The sequence below is a fragment of the Wyeomyia smithii genome, chromosome 3 (genome assembly GCF_029784165.1).
Source record: "Wyeomyia smithii strain HCP4-BCI-WySm-NY-G18 chromosome 3, ASM2978416v1, whole genome shotgun sequence".
Classification (NCBI taxonomy): domain Eukaryota; kingdom Metazoa; phylum Arthropoda; class Insecta; order Diptera; family Culicidae; genus Wyeomyia; species Wyeomyia smithii.
The window spans coordinates 217825672-217840746 of record NC_073696.1 but is presented as its reverse complement, the minus strand read 5'-3'; the positions used below and the strand labels follow the sequence as shown (position 1 = coordinate 217840746).

The 15075-nt window shown below is 41.7% G+C and overlaps 2 protein-coding genes and 1 non-coding gene across 4 annotated transcripts; 1 reads left to right on the top strand and 2 right to left on the bottom strand.

Moving 5' to 3' along the window:
- Nucleotides 1-2689: 2689 nt before the first annotated feature.
- On the top strand, nt 2690-6163 carry LOC129731527 (cullin-5). Its single transcript, XM_055691607.1, has 6 exons — nt 2690-3169; nt 3296-3631; nt 3692-4743; nt 4816-4936; nt 4993-5676; nt 5735-6163. The coding sequence occupies exons 1-6, from the start codon at nt 3161-3163 to the stop codon at nt 5870-5872; spliced, it is 2340 nt and encodes a 779-aa protein (XP_055547582.1). The 5' UTR covers nt 2690-3160; the 3' UTR covers nt 5873-6163.
- LOC129731529 (uncharacterized) lies at nt 6153-7439 on the bottom strand. Of its 2 annotated transcripts, XM_055691609.1 has the most exons (3): nt 7017-7439; nt 6846-6948; nt 6153-6792 (listed from the first exon to the last, which is right to left on the bottom strand). In XM_055691609.1, exons 1-3 carry the CDS (start codon nt 7024-7026, stop codon nt 6183-6185), a joined length of 723 nt encoding a protein of 240 aa, XP_055547584.1. In that variant the 5' UTR covers nt 7027-7439; the 3' UTR covers nt 6153-6182. The 2 variants fall into 2 exon arrangements, with proteins under 2 accessions (XP_055547584.1, XP_055547585.1); XM_055691610.1 differs by having other exon boundaries at nt 6155-6792; nt 6846-7436.
- Nucleotides 7440-14736: 7297 nt separating this feature from the next.
- LOC129733494 (U6 spliceosomal RNA) lies at nt 14737-14843 on the bottom strand. The gene has a single exon (XR_008729574.1). It is a non-coding gene; the product is annotated as a U6 spliceosomal RNA (small nuclear RNA).
- Between the last annotated feature and the right edge of the window lie 232 nt (nt 14844-15075).

Below are 15075 nucleotides of genomic sequence, written 5' to 3'. Positions count from 1 at the left end.
ACTTTCAATATGGGACAAAAACAACTTGGTATTTTTTCCATGTTTTTCCATACAAAAGTATCAATTTTAATTTTTTTCCAGAAAATATGATAACAGTTAAGTCGATTCCCGCTGATAACTCAAAAGTGACCAAAATCAGTATGAGACAGTTATGCGGGTACCGACAGTGAAATTGTTATGGAATATTGTTACATGTAGTTTGTATCAATTTTAATTGATTAGGAAATTATTGATTTGATGAAAGATCAAATACTTACTGCTGGCAAACGAATAAAATGCGACACCAATTGTTCTTCGGAAACAGATAATATCGCTGTTGAAACCTTTTGACATATACATATACTCAGGGGTGAGTAAACATCATGGATAATAACTCAAAACTGAGTAAACATGATAATTATGGAAATTTGGGAAGAATACCAAACTGAGTAGATCCTAATCAAATTAAAGTTAAAATTAAGCAGCGTGCATCACTTGTGAAAACATACACTGAAAGAAATCGACACGACATTATAAAGTGTTTTGCACTTGAATTCGCCCTACTGGTAAAAACATATAGATTTCATATGCGAAACACTTTAGAATTATTTATCGTGCAAAATCTCATTTTCAAAAGAAAAACACTTTCGATTTTCGTGTTATGACATATAAACATAAAGTGTTTGGATTTTGAATCTCAATTGAATGTTTACCGAGCTTCGAATGATTTTTATTCGATTTTAAATTGAAAACAGTTTTACATGGGGATGATTGCATATAATGCAACCTTTGTTTTATTTTTAAAATTGGAATTTCACTATAAAAATTCCGCACCAAATACAAACTATTCTTCTCTGTTGAAGAAGCCTGTAAAGCAAACAAAGAATTAAATTAATTTAATTTAAATAATTGATGTTTTAGTTAACAAAAACTTGCCTCTAGCGTAAAGATGTTTTCATCAGAATTTCTGTGATCTTGTGCTGGAAGGACGAAAAAGAATTAGAATTCGATTCTTTAACGTGACATAAATCACTTATCTTGCAAAAATTTACAGATGTAGTCCGGAAAATCGTCGAACTTCTAAGCCGTATGACACTCGCTGTCTTTTCATCTGTCGCCATTTTTCTACTTTTCAGCACAAACGGCACTTTATTTGACATATGAAAACAAAAATCAACTGAAAGTGTTTCGCATATGATAATCACTATGATGAAACAGTGGGGAAGATTCAAGTGCAATTCACTTGAAAGGGATGTTGGAATCATACGTAAATGAAGTGCGGCTCATGGATGTAAGTTGATGTGTGCGACAAGGCAGAGCCATTTTCATATCCAATTGATGAAACACTTGGATGGAGCGTGCGCAGTTTTTTCAGTGTATCGTCATGTTTGTTACGGTGATAAAAACATATAATAGTGTTTTCATAGATAACGCATTAACTATTCCCGAGTCTAGTGACGCTGAAAATTCGTAGTCGACCACGTGGTGGCTTCTACACACTACCACCTTAATATCAATGTTCTGGGGCACTGACAAATCTGAAAAAAATCCCAAGTATTTTCGACCAAATTTCGAAACTGTCCTGAAAATTTCGAGTTTGTGATATTTTTTGTTCAAAAGATATGGGGTTTCAAAGTTGGTGCCGCCACGGATTTTCAAGCGAGAAATGCCCCTAAACCCACCTTTCTTCAGTTTTCGTATCAAAATGCAGCATATTTACCAAAAGCAATAGTATGGGCGCTCTTAATCCACTGGTGCGTTTTGTACGGTAGTCCTTTAACTAAATTTTGCATTGTTTTTTAGTAAAGTGTGTAGATAGACTTGCGAGTTGTTGCGAGGGAAATGATCTTCGAGGAATCGGTACATTTGGGGAAATATCTTTCGGGAAAATGGGTTTCGGGAAAATGATTTTCGGGGAATTCAATCGTCAAAACACGTCGAAATTCCGTGAATTCCATCAAAAATCATTATGGGTCGACCTGTCAAAATGATTGGGTAGGTTTATTGATATTCATGTGTAAAGGGCATTTGGTAAAGCGTGTGATTTTTTTTCAGTGTAGGCGCCAACTTTGAAGGGCAAGGCACTTTTTGCTCCCCTATTTTTTCCGAGAGGAAACGTATCATTCTGCCCCCTCAAAAAATCTAAAAAGTGGCGTCTATTTTTTTAAGCGATGCCATAGGGGTGGTTCAAATTGACAGTCAATGACAGCTCATTTTGGTTCATTTTGACCAGCCTTATGGCATCGTGCCATGTTTCAAAGGCTAACATCTCACTGATGTGTAAACGAAATAGCGTATCACCGCCACTATTCATACACCTCTATCTGACAGCTGGCAGCGAGCACAAATGGATTTGAGCCCATGACATGAGTTCATTGTAGGGAACCTGTATATTAGAGAAATGACAAGACACTTACCGTTAAGGCAACTGTCAACATCAAAACGGATAACGGCAATGCAAAATTACACAGCTCGCCCGTTTTGATGTTGACAGTTGCCTTAACGGTGAGTGTCTCTGGTGTATAGGCTGACTAGTTCATTGTCATTCACTGTTACTCGGTATAGGGATGTCAATGGCTCGATTTTGACACACCCACAGCTTCGTATCCGTTTCTTCCTCCCTATAGCAGATTTTTTTAGTGGGAATAAGAATAAAACAATGATGGGAATACTGGCATCTCTGCTTTACTGACAGTTGAAATTTCAAGTGACTGTCATGTAACTGTCACTATGAATTAGAAAGTTTGCAGGAAAATGAGTGCTTTTTCTCCGGCAAAATAGCCAACTTGCGTAAATAAATCTTAATGAACTTGCAATTTTTTTTGCTTAAATTTACATAAGTATTGGCTTGAGTATCACGATTCGCAATGAAACCGTCAACCCGCGGCAGTAAATGAATTGTTTAAGCGACATAATTTGGATTACAAGCAGGCGTAATTGTAGTGTAGACATTCTACAAAGGTGTTATCGACAACGTCTGACCTCGTCCTTTTCAAAGTGCTCAATCCCTTCTTAAGCCAGACGCATCGATGATTTTATTTTTAACATCATAGCTTTTTGTGGAATACCAATTGAAAACAAGGGATAAACAACATCCGCACTTTTGTACATTTCGACTATCTGCTGGTGTTTCGATTGCTGGCTATCGCGTCAAAAAGAAGCTCATTAACTTTTCAAGGCAATGTCGAAGGTAAGCAAAAAATGTTTAATTAGCATTTCTTTTTACACTTAATCGGTAGTGTTGTTTTCTATATTGTCGCGTTTTGTTACAAATAATTACAAAATTAAAGATAACACAAACTTAAATCAATTACAGTTTTTGCAGTCCAATACATCCTTTGAGGAAAAATGGCCCCAAATGCGACCGATCGTGCTAAAACTGCTGAAGCAAGAAGCTGTCACACACTCCGAATGGCAAGACCTTTTTCACCCAATCAATCTGGTGTGTCTTTGGGACGACAAGGGACCCAGTAAAATTCACGACTGTCTGCAGGAGGATATCGTTATGTTCATTAAGCAGGCTCAGAGCCGTGTGCTAGCGCAACGTGAGGAGCAAGCTTTACTCAAGGCGTACATTGTCGAATGGCGGAAATTTTTCGCCCAAAGCGGCTACTTACCGCTTCTATTTCGGCACTTGGAAAATGCATTACAGGTACACAAATTTCAAAAATTATAGGATGATATTGAAGTATATCTATTATTGTTTGCTTAGGGGAAAAGTCAAGCATCAAGCCACAACTCCAGCAGCAGCTCGTCAAAAAAATCCAATCATTCCGATGATAGTATCGTACGCAAATTGATGCTTGACTCCTGGAATCAAAGTATCTTCATCAATATTAAACACAGACTGCAGGATTCTGCCATGAAGCTGGTGCATGCTGAGCGAAACGGGGAAGCTTTCGATTCGCAGCTAGTAATCGGCGTACGGGAAAGCTACGTAAATCTCTGTTCGAACACCGAGGATAAGCTGGAAATCTATCGGGAAAATTTTGAAGCTGCCTACCTGCAAGCAACTTCAGACTTTTATCGACTCAAAGCCAGCGAACATTTGCAAGCGGATGGCGTAAAGAGTTTCATGGAGTACGCCGATATGAAGCTACGTGAAGAGGAAGCCCGGGCGGAGCGATATCTTGAACCTGGAAGCATTACAGCGCTGGCTCAGTGTTGTGTGACGGTGCTAATAGAAGACCATTTACCGACTTTACTAGCCGAATGTGCTCCCTTGATAGAAAGCCGTGAAACCGAACGGCTGCAGCTGATGTTCCGCCTCTTGGATCGCGTCGCCGGTGGTGTCGATCCTATGTTGAGAGATCTGGAAAATCACATTGTTCAGGCCGGTTTAGCTGACATGGTTGCTGCGGCCGATGTCATCACTCAAGACTCGGAAAAGTATGTTGAACGTCTGTTGGAACTATTTCGCCGATTTAGTAATCTTGTGAAAGAAGCGTTCAATGATGATCCACGTTTTTTGACTGCTCGCGACAAAGCATTCAAGACGGTAGTGAACGACATTACCGTGTTTAAGCTCGAACTTCCTACATCCGCTACAGCGATGGCACGTGGCATAAAGTCGGCTACACCCGAGTCCAAGTGTCCCGAGCTACTAGCGAACTATTGCGACATGCTGCTACGGCGGACTCCTTTCAGCAAGCGGTTAACGTCGGATGAAATTGAATCTCGCCTTCGGGATGTTTTACTGGTGCTCAAGTATGTAAGCAATAAGGATGTCTTCATGCGCTATCATAAGGCTCATCTGACGAGACGGTAAGCGTCTAACCATCTTTAAAAGATTAATGGAATGATTCAAAGTTGAGTATTTCTTCCTTTTCGCTGCAGATTGATTTTGGATTCAAGTGCCGATAGTGAAAAGGAGGAAGACATGGTGGAGTGGCTCCGAGAAGTTGGAATGCCGGCCGACTATGTTAACAAATTAGCTCGAATGTTCCAGGATATTAAGGTAAATATAAGCCAATCAATTAAAGCTTGCTTACATACTTACATACTCTACAACAGGTTAGTGAAGATCTGAATACTCAATTCCGAGCTCAAACCACCCGCCACGATGCCATCAATATAAAGATCTTGAACGCAGGAGCTTGGGCTCGAGGTTCGGAACGAGTTTCGGTTAGCTTACCGCTCGAGCTAGAAGATTATATTCCCGAAGTAGAGGATTTCTATAAGAAGAAACATTCCGGCAGAAAGCTGCTGTGGTATCACCACATGAGCAACGGAACAATTACCTTCGCTAATAATTCGGGCCGGTTCGATCTAGACGTTACCACATTCCAGATGGCAGTACTGTTCGCATGGAATCAGCGTCCCAACGAGAAAGTGTCGTACGAAAACCTACGTCTCGCAACGGAACTGCCGGATCCGGAATTGCGACGGACTTTATGGTCTCTAGTAGCGTTTCCCAAATTAAAGCGGCAGCTGTTACTGTACGATCCCATCGTAGCGAATCCGAAAGATTTCGTGGAAAATACATTATTTTGGATCAATCAGGAGTTTGCTCTCATCAAGAATGGCAAACCTCAGCGACGCGGTAAAGTCAATCTGGTCGGTCGGTTACAGTTAAGTACGGAGCGGTCTCAACAGGAGGATAATCAATCGATTGTGCAGCTGCGAATATTGCGTACCCAGGAAGCCATCATCAAGATCATGAAGATGCGAAAACGACTAAGCAATGCGGCATTGCAGGTTTGTAAATATCTTCAATAGCTATGAATTATTTCTAACCTGTTTTTTTTTTCTTTAGGCTGAGTTAGTTGACATTCTCAAAAATATGTTCCTACCGTCAAAGAAAATGATCAAGGAACAGCTGGAATGGTTAATAGAACATAAATACATGCGACGGGACGACGACGATATTAATACATTCATTTACATGGCATAACATGGGAATTACTTGTTGAGCCATAGAAGCATCTTTTTTGACGGGTGCAATTCGACTGCGAAATATTAAAAGTTATATATTTTAGCCTTTTTGGTTGCATGTTGCTGCTCACAGTGAGCAAACACTACCAGCATAAACTTTCTTGGCTGAAATGGCGTAACTGAGAACTAATGAATTGATTTTCACTCGGGGTTTGATTGTTGATAACTGTGAAAAAGCAGACCCAAAATAATTGGAATTATTAAGCTTGTGATGGTAAAGTAAAATAAACATTGTTTTAATGAAAACACATCAGAGATGACATTTTAATTCATAGATAAAGATTAGAACCTTCCACAAATTTTAACTGATAATTGACGTCACATTCGATGGAAAGTGATTCCAGCAGTCGAAGTACGGGCTGCGAGGATACCGAATCAAGAACGGATGAATCCAAAAAGCATACATAAGCTGATGCCATCAACTGACCAGTGAACTTTCTGTAACTAAGAGCACCAGCCGATAGACCGGTGATAACATTCGGTGCCTCCAGTTCCTTAACATCACTGTGTTGACCATTAAGCGATCGTATGAAACACGCTTCCTCCTTATCCTTCATACTAGTACCTTTATGCATAACACTCGGTTGGAACGAAATGGCAATCACCTGTTGCGCTAAATCAAGCCATGGTACTAGCTTTTTCGTTATACGAGAAAAATTGTTAAGATTCTTCTCTTCAGACAAGCAAACTAACACGCTCTGATCCGGAATACTGTAGATATAGGTTGATCCGTTCTTCAACCGAGCGATCGGCGATCTGCCTTTCAATACTGCCGTTCCAACGAAACTAGCGATTGCTTGACCTTCCAGAATAAGAAAAAGCTTGATGCTGTCAATCTTTTGCTCGGTGTTATCTTCGTTCAACCAATTCCATTCTAGCCTGTAATGTATAGTTTAAAATATGTGAAATTTATTTAAATTCACGCTACTCGCGGTGACAACGGTGCCCGATCTTCTTCACTTTCGTCGTAATCGTCCCAGAAAGCACGTGTCGAAGGTTCAACAATTTCTCCGAAATCAAGACTCATTATTAAGCCTTAAAAATATATCGGTTTGACTATTTTAAAAATATAAGCCGGTTAGTAAACCCAAATCTCTTGTTACCGCAAATCATCAAAACAGTGGTAAACAAAACTCAAAAACTGTAAGTCGGCGTGAATCGTCTGATTCAGACGTCATGTTGAATATCAGGTCCAGCAGTGTCATTCATGGTTATTGGAGCGGAAATCGATTTATTTTGTTCCAGCTAACAGTGAATAAGGCAATCCACGGATGACGTTTCTTCGCTTGTACGTTTGTTATTGTTGCTGTTTTTCAAGCTGCAACACCAAAACACGACCAGAACCGAAATCTTTTAATGTCGGCAATAATATCAAAAGTGATTTTTTATTGTTGTATTTAGGATTGGCACTCGCGATACTAGAGCTACCGATCGGATAACATTAGTTTTTCACGCTTCTGGATCCGGATTGCATCCAAGTTGCGACCGATCGAACATACATAAAGCTGTCAAAAGTTGAAAACAGACTAAAATCAGCTGATCGCAACTGTCTCGTGGATTGCCTTATTGCTTTATTTCACGGCTCTTCACCAGAGGGGATTCACTGCTGTCAAATTTCATATATGTGTGCGTTATCGCAGATCAGCTCTGGTCCATGACGTTTGTTGGTCCGTGACGTTTGTAACTATGAACGATAATGAGGAAAAAATCACTACACAACACATTCATAAAAGTTTTCCGCGGTTTCTCGAGTTTTGATAAAAAAAACGTTCCAATTCTATGATATTTCACATCGATCAATTTCATAACCAAAAAGAACAAAAACCAAAACAAACACCATGTTGCCGAATATGCTGGTTACACGATGTTTGACAGATAGATCCCCTCTGCTCTTCACACCAAATTTTCATTGCTGGAAACCAGCAAAATTTTGCTGATTGTTGGTGTGCTGTGTTTCCAGCAATCTGTTCAGCAAAATGAAATTTGCTGATTATTCAGTAATGCTCAATTGCATAAAAGTGACAGTTCGTTTGCTGCATGTCCAGTAATACAAAGCACAACTTGCTGGTTGTCAGCTATGACAATTTGCTGTACATTCAGCAAAGCATAAATCAATTTGCTGGTTAACCAGTTAGTTCAAGGAAACCATGTGTCCCTCAGGCACCAGGTTCCATCCGCTCATCGGATCATAGCCAAATTACTGTTGAATTAGAGATGTATGATTATCATTTCAACTTTTGAGTTCATCTAGCCCAACAGTGACTTAGCTATGGTCCCATATCCGCTAACAGGAGCTTAGCGATGATCCCGTACCAGCTGCAAAGCGATTTGGTGCGTTTTACTAATGAAAGGTTGACGTAAAATTTGTTGACATATCAATTCTTTCGCTGGATTCCAGCAAACATTCATTTACTGTTATCTGTTCAGCAAATAGTTTTGCTGAATTTACGCGAATCACTGAATCGATTACTGGTTTTCAGTAAATTTATCAATGAAATACTGGTTTACATCAAAAATAAAATTACTGAACGAAATTCAGTAAATTGTAGAGCTGAACTGCAGTAAACTTTTGGAAAAAATGCTGTGATTCAGCAAACAAGTAGTTTTATGATACGCTTTCAGTAATGTACTTTGCTGAACCATAAATAGAAATTTTGGTGTTCTTCTTCTCCTTCTCTATTTGTTGACAATACAATGTATAACTCAATGGAACGGTAACCAGGACCATAAACCAGCTAGCTGGCATCTCTATCTTATTTGCTTTGTTTCATCGTAGCTAACATCGCAGCGGATCCGCGATTTGCGGGCCCCATTGACAGATGCTATGTTATGCGTATGAAAAGTGGCGGTGATATGCTATCTCGTTTACACACACGCTGAGATGTTAGTCCTCGAAACATGGCGGGAGGCCAGCTAGCTGCCATAAACACAGCTCTTTTTATTGTCTTTTTGATGTTATCCTCCCGATCGATGGCATAGATACTATTGTAACTATTTTACCGTGTTTCTATTCCATCATTGTTATAATAACTGTGCAGTCAGGTTTTAAAATTTTGATGTTTGTTTGTTTTATGTAGTTCAAAACTTCTTGACTCTCCCAGCTGGTCTCGAGGTGCGATGCTGACCTAACAAGCCAGTCGTTGCAGGTTTGAGTCTCAGCTCGGGAAAGACTGTCAGTGTCAGTAGGATCGTAGCGCCTAGCCCCGCAATTGTCCTGTACACTTAACAGTTGGCTGCGAAGTCTGTGTATAATAAACAGAAGGTTAAGTTCTGATACGGAATGTAGCGCCCGCCAAGGCTTTGCTTTGCTTTATTTCTTTGTACAGATCAATATCATTAGTCTTTAAAATGTCAACCGTGCTTTGAAACTTGTCTATAAAGCTAAATTTTTATCTTGTATTCTGAAAACAAGGGCATTCAAATAAAGCGTGTTAGGATGTTTCCGGTTCGTAGCATGTGTCACAGTTAGGATTGTCTTGCAGACCCATTTTGTGTAGCAAAATTTACTTCAATCATGACCTGCCATTATTCTGTTTATAGTACGCGTTTCTCTGTTATCTAGTTTATCTGTTTTCTCGCAGTACAGGGTTTACAGGAAAATCTTGCATGGCGAAGAATTTTCGTCCTTTTTACTGACGCCTTTTTACTTTTACTCTTTGTATTAATGATTTGTTGAGGTATACTTTTCTTCCTGTAACATCAAACAGACGTCCTTAATTGAAAGCTCGTGTTTGATGAAAATATCAGAACTCGTTCCTTGCTTAGCTAAATGGTCTGCTATATCATTTCCAAGTATGTTTGTACGACTAGGAATCCATTGTATAGAAATATTTGAATTACGGCAGTTATTCAAAATGTCGGTTGGCAAATGGCTGGACACTAGGGTGGGACAAAAAATAAATGTTAGCTCCCATGCACTTTTCGTGTTCCTTATGGGTCCCATAACAACTGTGTAAATTTTCAGATCGATCTGTGAAACGCCCGATTTTCAATACTTTTCTGAAGACCGTTAGGAGCTACGATGCTTGTAGAAACAGCTGTTTACCCCAAACTGATTGAATGTCTGACGGACGGTTTATCATTGAAATTTTCCAGCAACACTGCTACAGCATGCTGCTATTGCAAACTTGCTTAAGTATGAGAAATAATTTCGCGTGGAATTAATTTTTAAAGTGTGATTTTTGCTCATAGTATCTTCGGGGAAGCCCACAAGATAAATTTAAGCGATATTATTTCTCATCACATGGTTGGATTTGCAACAGCAGCATGCTGCAGCAGTATTGCTAGTAAATTTCAATGGTGAGCCGTTCGTCAGATATTCAATCAGTCTGGGGTGAATATCTTTTTTCACAAGCAAGGTAGCGCCTTGCGGTCTTCAGAAGAGTTTTTTCCAGGAATATTTCCTATAAATATCATGCATTGATATAATTTTAGGAGCTAACTGGACATCTCTATAGAAAAAGTTTTGAAAAACTGATTTTTCTCTAATAAAATCGTATGGAAGCTTTAAAAATCGGGCGCAAATCGGGCGTTTCACCGATCGATTTGAAAAATTACACAGTTGTTATAGGACCAATAAAGAACACGAAAAGTGCATGGGAGCGAAAATATAACACCATCGTTTTTTTCCCATATAACCGTGTCCCAGTCTACTGGACACGTGTAACTTGTAACCCTAATGGCCATTCACTTCTGTCCAGCAACTCCTATCCCAACCTCCACGTGGTGCCGACCGGAGTACGAGTAACCTTAGCGGAGATCGGGTAACCAACCCTAGTGGAAACTATGGTCGTATGCTGACTGGGAAGGGGGTCGCACGCGGCTGTATCCCCATAGGGGCGGCGTACAACAGCGTCTGACCCGGAGCGGGCGGCTGAATTATGGAATGCTGTATCCCGCCAGCTACACCTAAGATGGCAGCCCCATCAGCAGGATGTAGGTATCGCGACCCTGGTAAGGTAGCATACCGAAACCTTTCATCAACCACGAACAACGAATTTAGAAATACGGAACGGATCAATCGGCAAAGACCTAGGCTACGAACACGGAAAAAGATTAAGGTAAACGATTGGAAATTGGGTACTTGGAACGTCCGATCTCTCAATGAACCGGCGCGGGCAAGCCAGCCCCTTGCTCGAGAACTACAGCGGCAGGGAGTCGAAATCGCAGCGATTCAGGAGGTTCGGTGGCCAAATTCCGGAGAAAGGAAATTCCGTGCAGTAGACCCTATTGCACGCACTTCTTTCAAGTACCACATCTACTACAGTGGTGGCAGCGGAACAGGGCCTCGGTTTCGTAGTGCTGAGAAATCAGAAAACAAGAGTCATCCGGTGGAGGCCCGTAGATGACCGTATTTGTGTGTTGAGGGTTAAGGGCAAATTCTTCAACTACAGTTTAATCAACACCGACAAACTACAAATCCGATGAAGTCAAAGATGAGTTCTATGACAAGCTTGAGCGAATCTATGACGAGTGCCCAAAACACGACGTAAAAGTCGTCATCGGAGACGCAAACGCACAGGTTGGGAGGGAGGAATTCTTCCGTCCGGTCATTGGAAGGCATAGCCTCCACTCGTCAACCAATGAAAACGGCCTGAGGCTGATAAACTTTGCCGCGGCCAGAGGAATGGCCATATGTAGCTCCTATTTTCCACGTTTGAATATTCGGAAACACACCTGGAGGCATCCAAATGGAGAAGCCTGCTCCCAGATCGATCATGTACTGATTGACGGTCGGCACTTTTCGGATGTTACTGATGTTAGGTCTTTTCGGGGACCAAACATTGACTCTGACCATTATCTCGTCGTTTGTAAGATCCGCGCACGGTTGTCGAACGTGCTGAAATCTCGCACAGAGAGGACGACGCGTTTCAACATTCAGCGGTTGAAAGCTGATGGCGTGGCAGCAGAATACGCCAGAGAGCTGGATCAACGGATCGCAGAACAGCAGGAGGAAGGAGTGGAAGACATAAATGGGCTGTGGACCAGTATTCACGGCGCCATCGAAACGACTGCGAGAGAGGTGCTAGGTACGACGCGTGGAAGACAGCCTAACGGCTGGTTCGATGCCGAGTGCCAGAGAGCGACAGATGAGAAGAACCGTGCCAGGAGCCGCATGCTCACTGCGGCTACGCGTCAGAACAGTGAGAGGTACAGGGTGGCAAGAGCTGCCGAAAATAGAACCCACCGTCGGAAGAAGCGCGAGTACGAGGAGCAGATGCTCGCCAGCGCAGAGGACAGCTATGCTGAAAACGACGTGCGGAGATTCTATAGAACTGTCAACAGAGTCAGAAGCAGGAATTTCCCTGTGCCGGTCATTTATAATTACAAGGACGGCAACCTGCTTACTGATGAACCGACGGTTGCAGCCAGGTGGAAGGAGCATTTTCAGGCGCTTTGAACGGTGAGAGCCGGATGAGCAGAGCAGGAACAGGATGACGATTATGAGTGACGAACAAGCTGTGGAGCCACCAACACATGAGGAGGTGAAAAAGGCGATTAGTGAGCTGAAAAACGGCAAGGCCGCTGGGAAGGACGGTATCCCGGCCGAACTTCTAAAAGCGGGAAGCGAGTGGCTGTACTATGCGGTCCACCAGATAATACTAAGAATCTGGGCGTACGAACAAATGCCGAACGACTGGTTGGAAGGCCTCATATGCCCTATCTATAAGAAGGGCCATCGATTGGATTGTGGCAACTATCGAGGGATAACGTTGCTCAACTCCGCATATAAAGTGCTCTCCCGTATTCTGTTCTTCAGATTGAGACCGTTAACGGAATCCTTTGTTGGCGAATACCAGGCTGGTTTTCGACAAGGGCATTCCACGACGGATCAAATTTTCACCCTGCGACAGATCCTCGATAAGTTCCGGGAGTACAACTTATCGACTCACCATCTGTTTGTGGACTTCAGGGCGGCATACGACTCAGTGAAAAGAAACGAGCTGTGGCAGATCATACTGGAACACGGTTTCTCTACGAAACTAATAAAGCTGAGTCGTATGACACTGGAGGGATCAAAATCGTGCGTGCGGATAGCTGGCGAGACATCAGCCGCGTTCGTAACGTTGAATGAACTGAAGCAGGGGGATGCGCTCTCCAACCTACTGTTTAACATCGCTCTTGAGGGTGCAGTACGAAGAGCAAACGTCGAAAGAAACGGTACGATCATCACGAAATCTTACATGCTTCTTGGTTTTGCGGACGACGTCGATATCATCGGTATCAACCGTAAGGCCGTGGAGGAGGCTTTCGTACCTTTTGAGAGAGAAGCAGCGAGATTGGGACTTGTCATTAACTCTGCCAAAACAAAGTACATGGTAGCTGGCAGAGAGCGTGGGAGTCCCCGTGGTGTTGGTGCTGCGGTGGAGATAGATGGGGAACGATTTGAAGTGGTTGACGAATTCGTTTATCTTGGTACGCTTGTGACATGTGACAACGATATGAGCCGTGAAGTGAAACGACGAGTTGCAGCTGCGAACAGGGCTTTCTACGGACTGCGTAACCAGCTAAGGTCCCGTAGTTTGCAAACTCGCACAAAGCTAGCGCTGTATAGGACGCTGATACTCCCTCCCCTGGCCCTTTACGGACATAAAGCATGGACGCTGAAGGAAGCTGATCGACGAGTGCTCGGAGTTTTTGAGCGTAAAGTTCTGCGATCGATACTTGGCGGTAAACTGGAAGACGGAGTGTGGCGCAGACGCATGAATCACGAGTTGTACCAGGTATACAAACATGCTGATATAGTGAAGGTAATACAGCGGGGCAGTGCGCGTGGATGTGCGCGATGATGCACGAACGGCTGCCTAAGACAGAAGAAGCTGGACATATCTAATTCGTTCGGCCCTGGACCGGTGAACGGTCCGTTAGCCAAAAAAGTAAGTAAAGTAAGTATTCAAAATGTCGTCGATTAGCTTACTCCTATACAATTTGTGTTGACTGTTTTTCAGAATTTTACACGAAGAGAGAGAGAGAGTCGGTTAATATTACTGTTCTGTGGCTACTCTAACTGCAATCATTTCTGCTGTTATAATCGAGGTTTCGTGTTCCAGCCGATTTGTTTTTCTACCCGAAAAAAAATTACGATGTATATGGTGAGAACAGTAAATGGACAATATTTTTTATTGTAACCATAAAAAAAATGGTATTTTTACTGTAAGCTTGCGAACGTTTCTTGTTATTATCATGTTTTCACAATGTTTCTTGTTGTTGAATCTACCACCGACAATAATTTTACCATGAAAACATTGTCAGTGACTTCCAAATGTATGAGAAAAGTGCATGGAAAAATGCTGTTAAGATACATAACAACCCCCCCTTTTCATGGTAAAAAAAGGCAAAAACAATGTTTTTTTTATTGTTCTGGACAATGATATGTCCAACTGCTCGAGAAATAATTAACAAAATGAATTCTCTTATTTTGGCTTTATCGAGCCCCAAAGAAAATCCCATAAGGAACTGTCAAAAAGTTATTTACAAAATCAATGCAGCATTTCTCGAGTAGGAACGAGACAAATACAGGGCTGCGCAGGTACACTGCATTCAAAAACATCTCGAACAGTGACTGTATTCAGAGTGTGGTACCATTCGAGTTGTTAATTTTGTACCAACTTTCTGGAAGATTTCTTCCTGAGTGTTACGTATGTCTTATGTATGTGGTTCCATAGTTTTTTGAATTGGTCGAACAATGGCGTGTTCAACGCTATACTTTTCGCTATCTTCTTGCTTGCCACAAATTTACTTCAAATAACCCATGGTTCTTGGCCGAAAGCACCATGAGTGTATCGATCGGAGTTGTTTTTGTGCAGCCGGTTGTTTTTTCGTAAAAATGTGGAACGCTGCACGATTTTCCGTATCATCCTTGCGCAGGGGCCATGCTAATCTTCTCTGTATAGTTCCAATTTTAGTATATGTCCAGCCGAAGCTAGGACTATTCCACGGGTCAGTACTCAGTACTACAAACTATCTGTAATGTAAACAAGCCAACATTTCACATTTTTTGACCCAAACAAAAAAGATTTTCTGATCAAAATAAAAAGTTTCAATCAAAGAATCCCATTTGAACGGGTGGATTCGGCCTGGATCAATTCAAAAATTTCCGGAGTACTTCGCGATAAAGGCGAATCTAACAAACTGTAAACAAATAGAGATTTTACCGAAAAC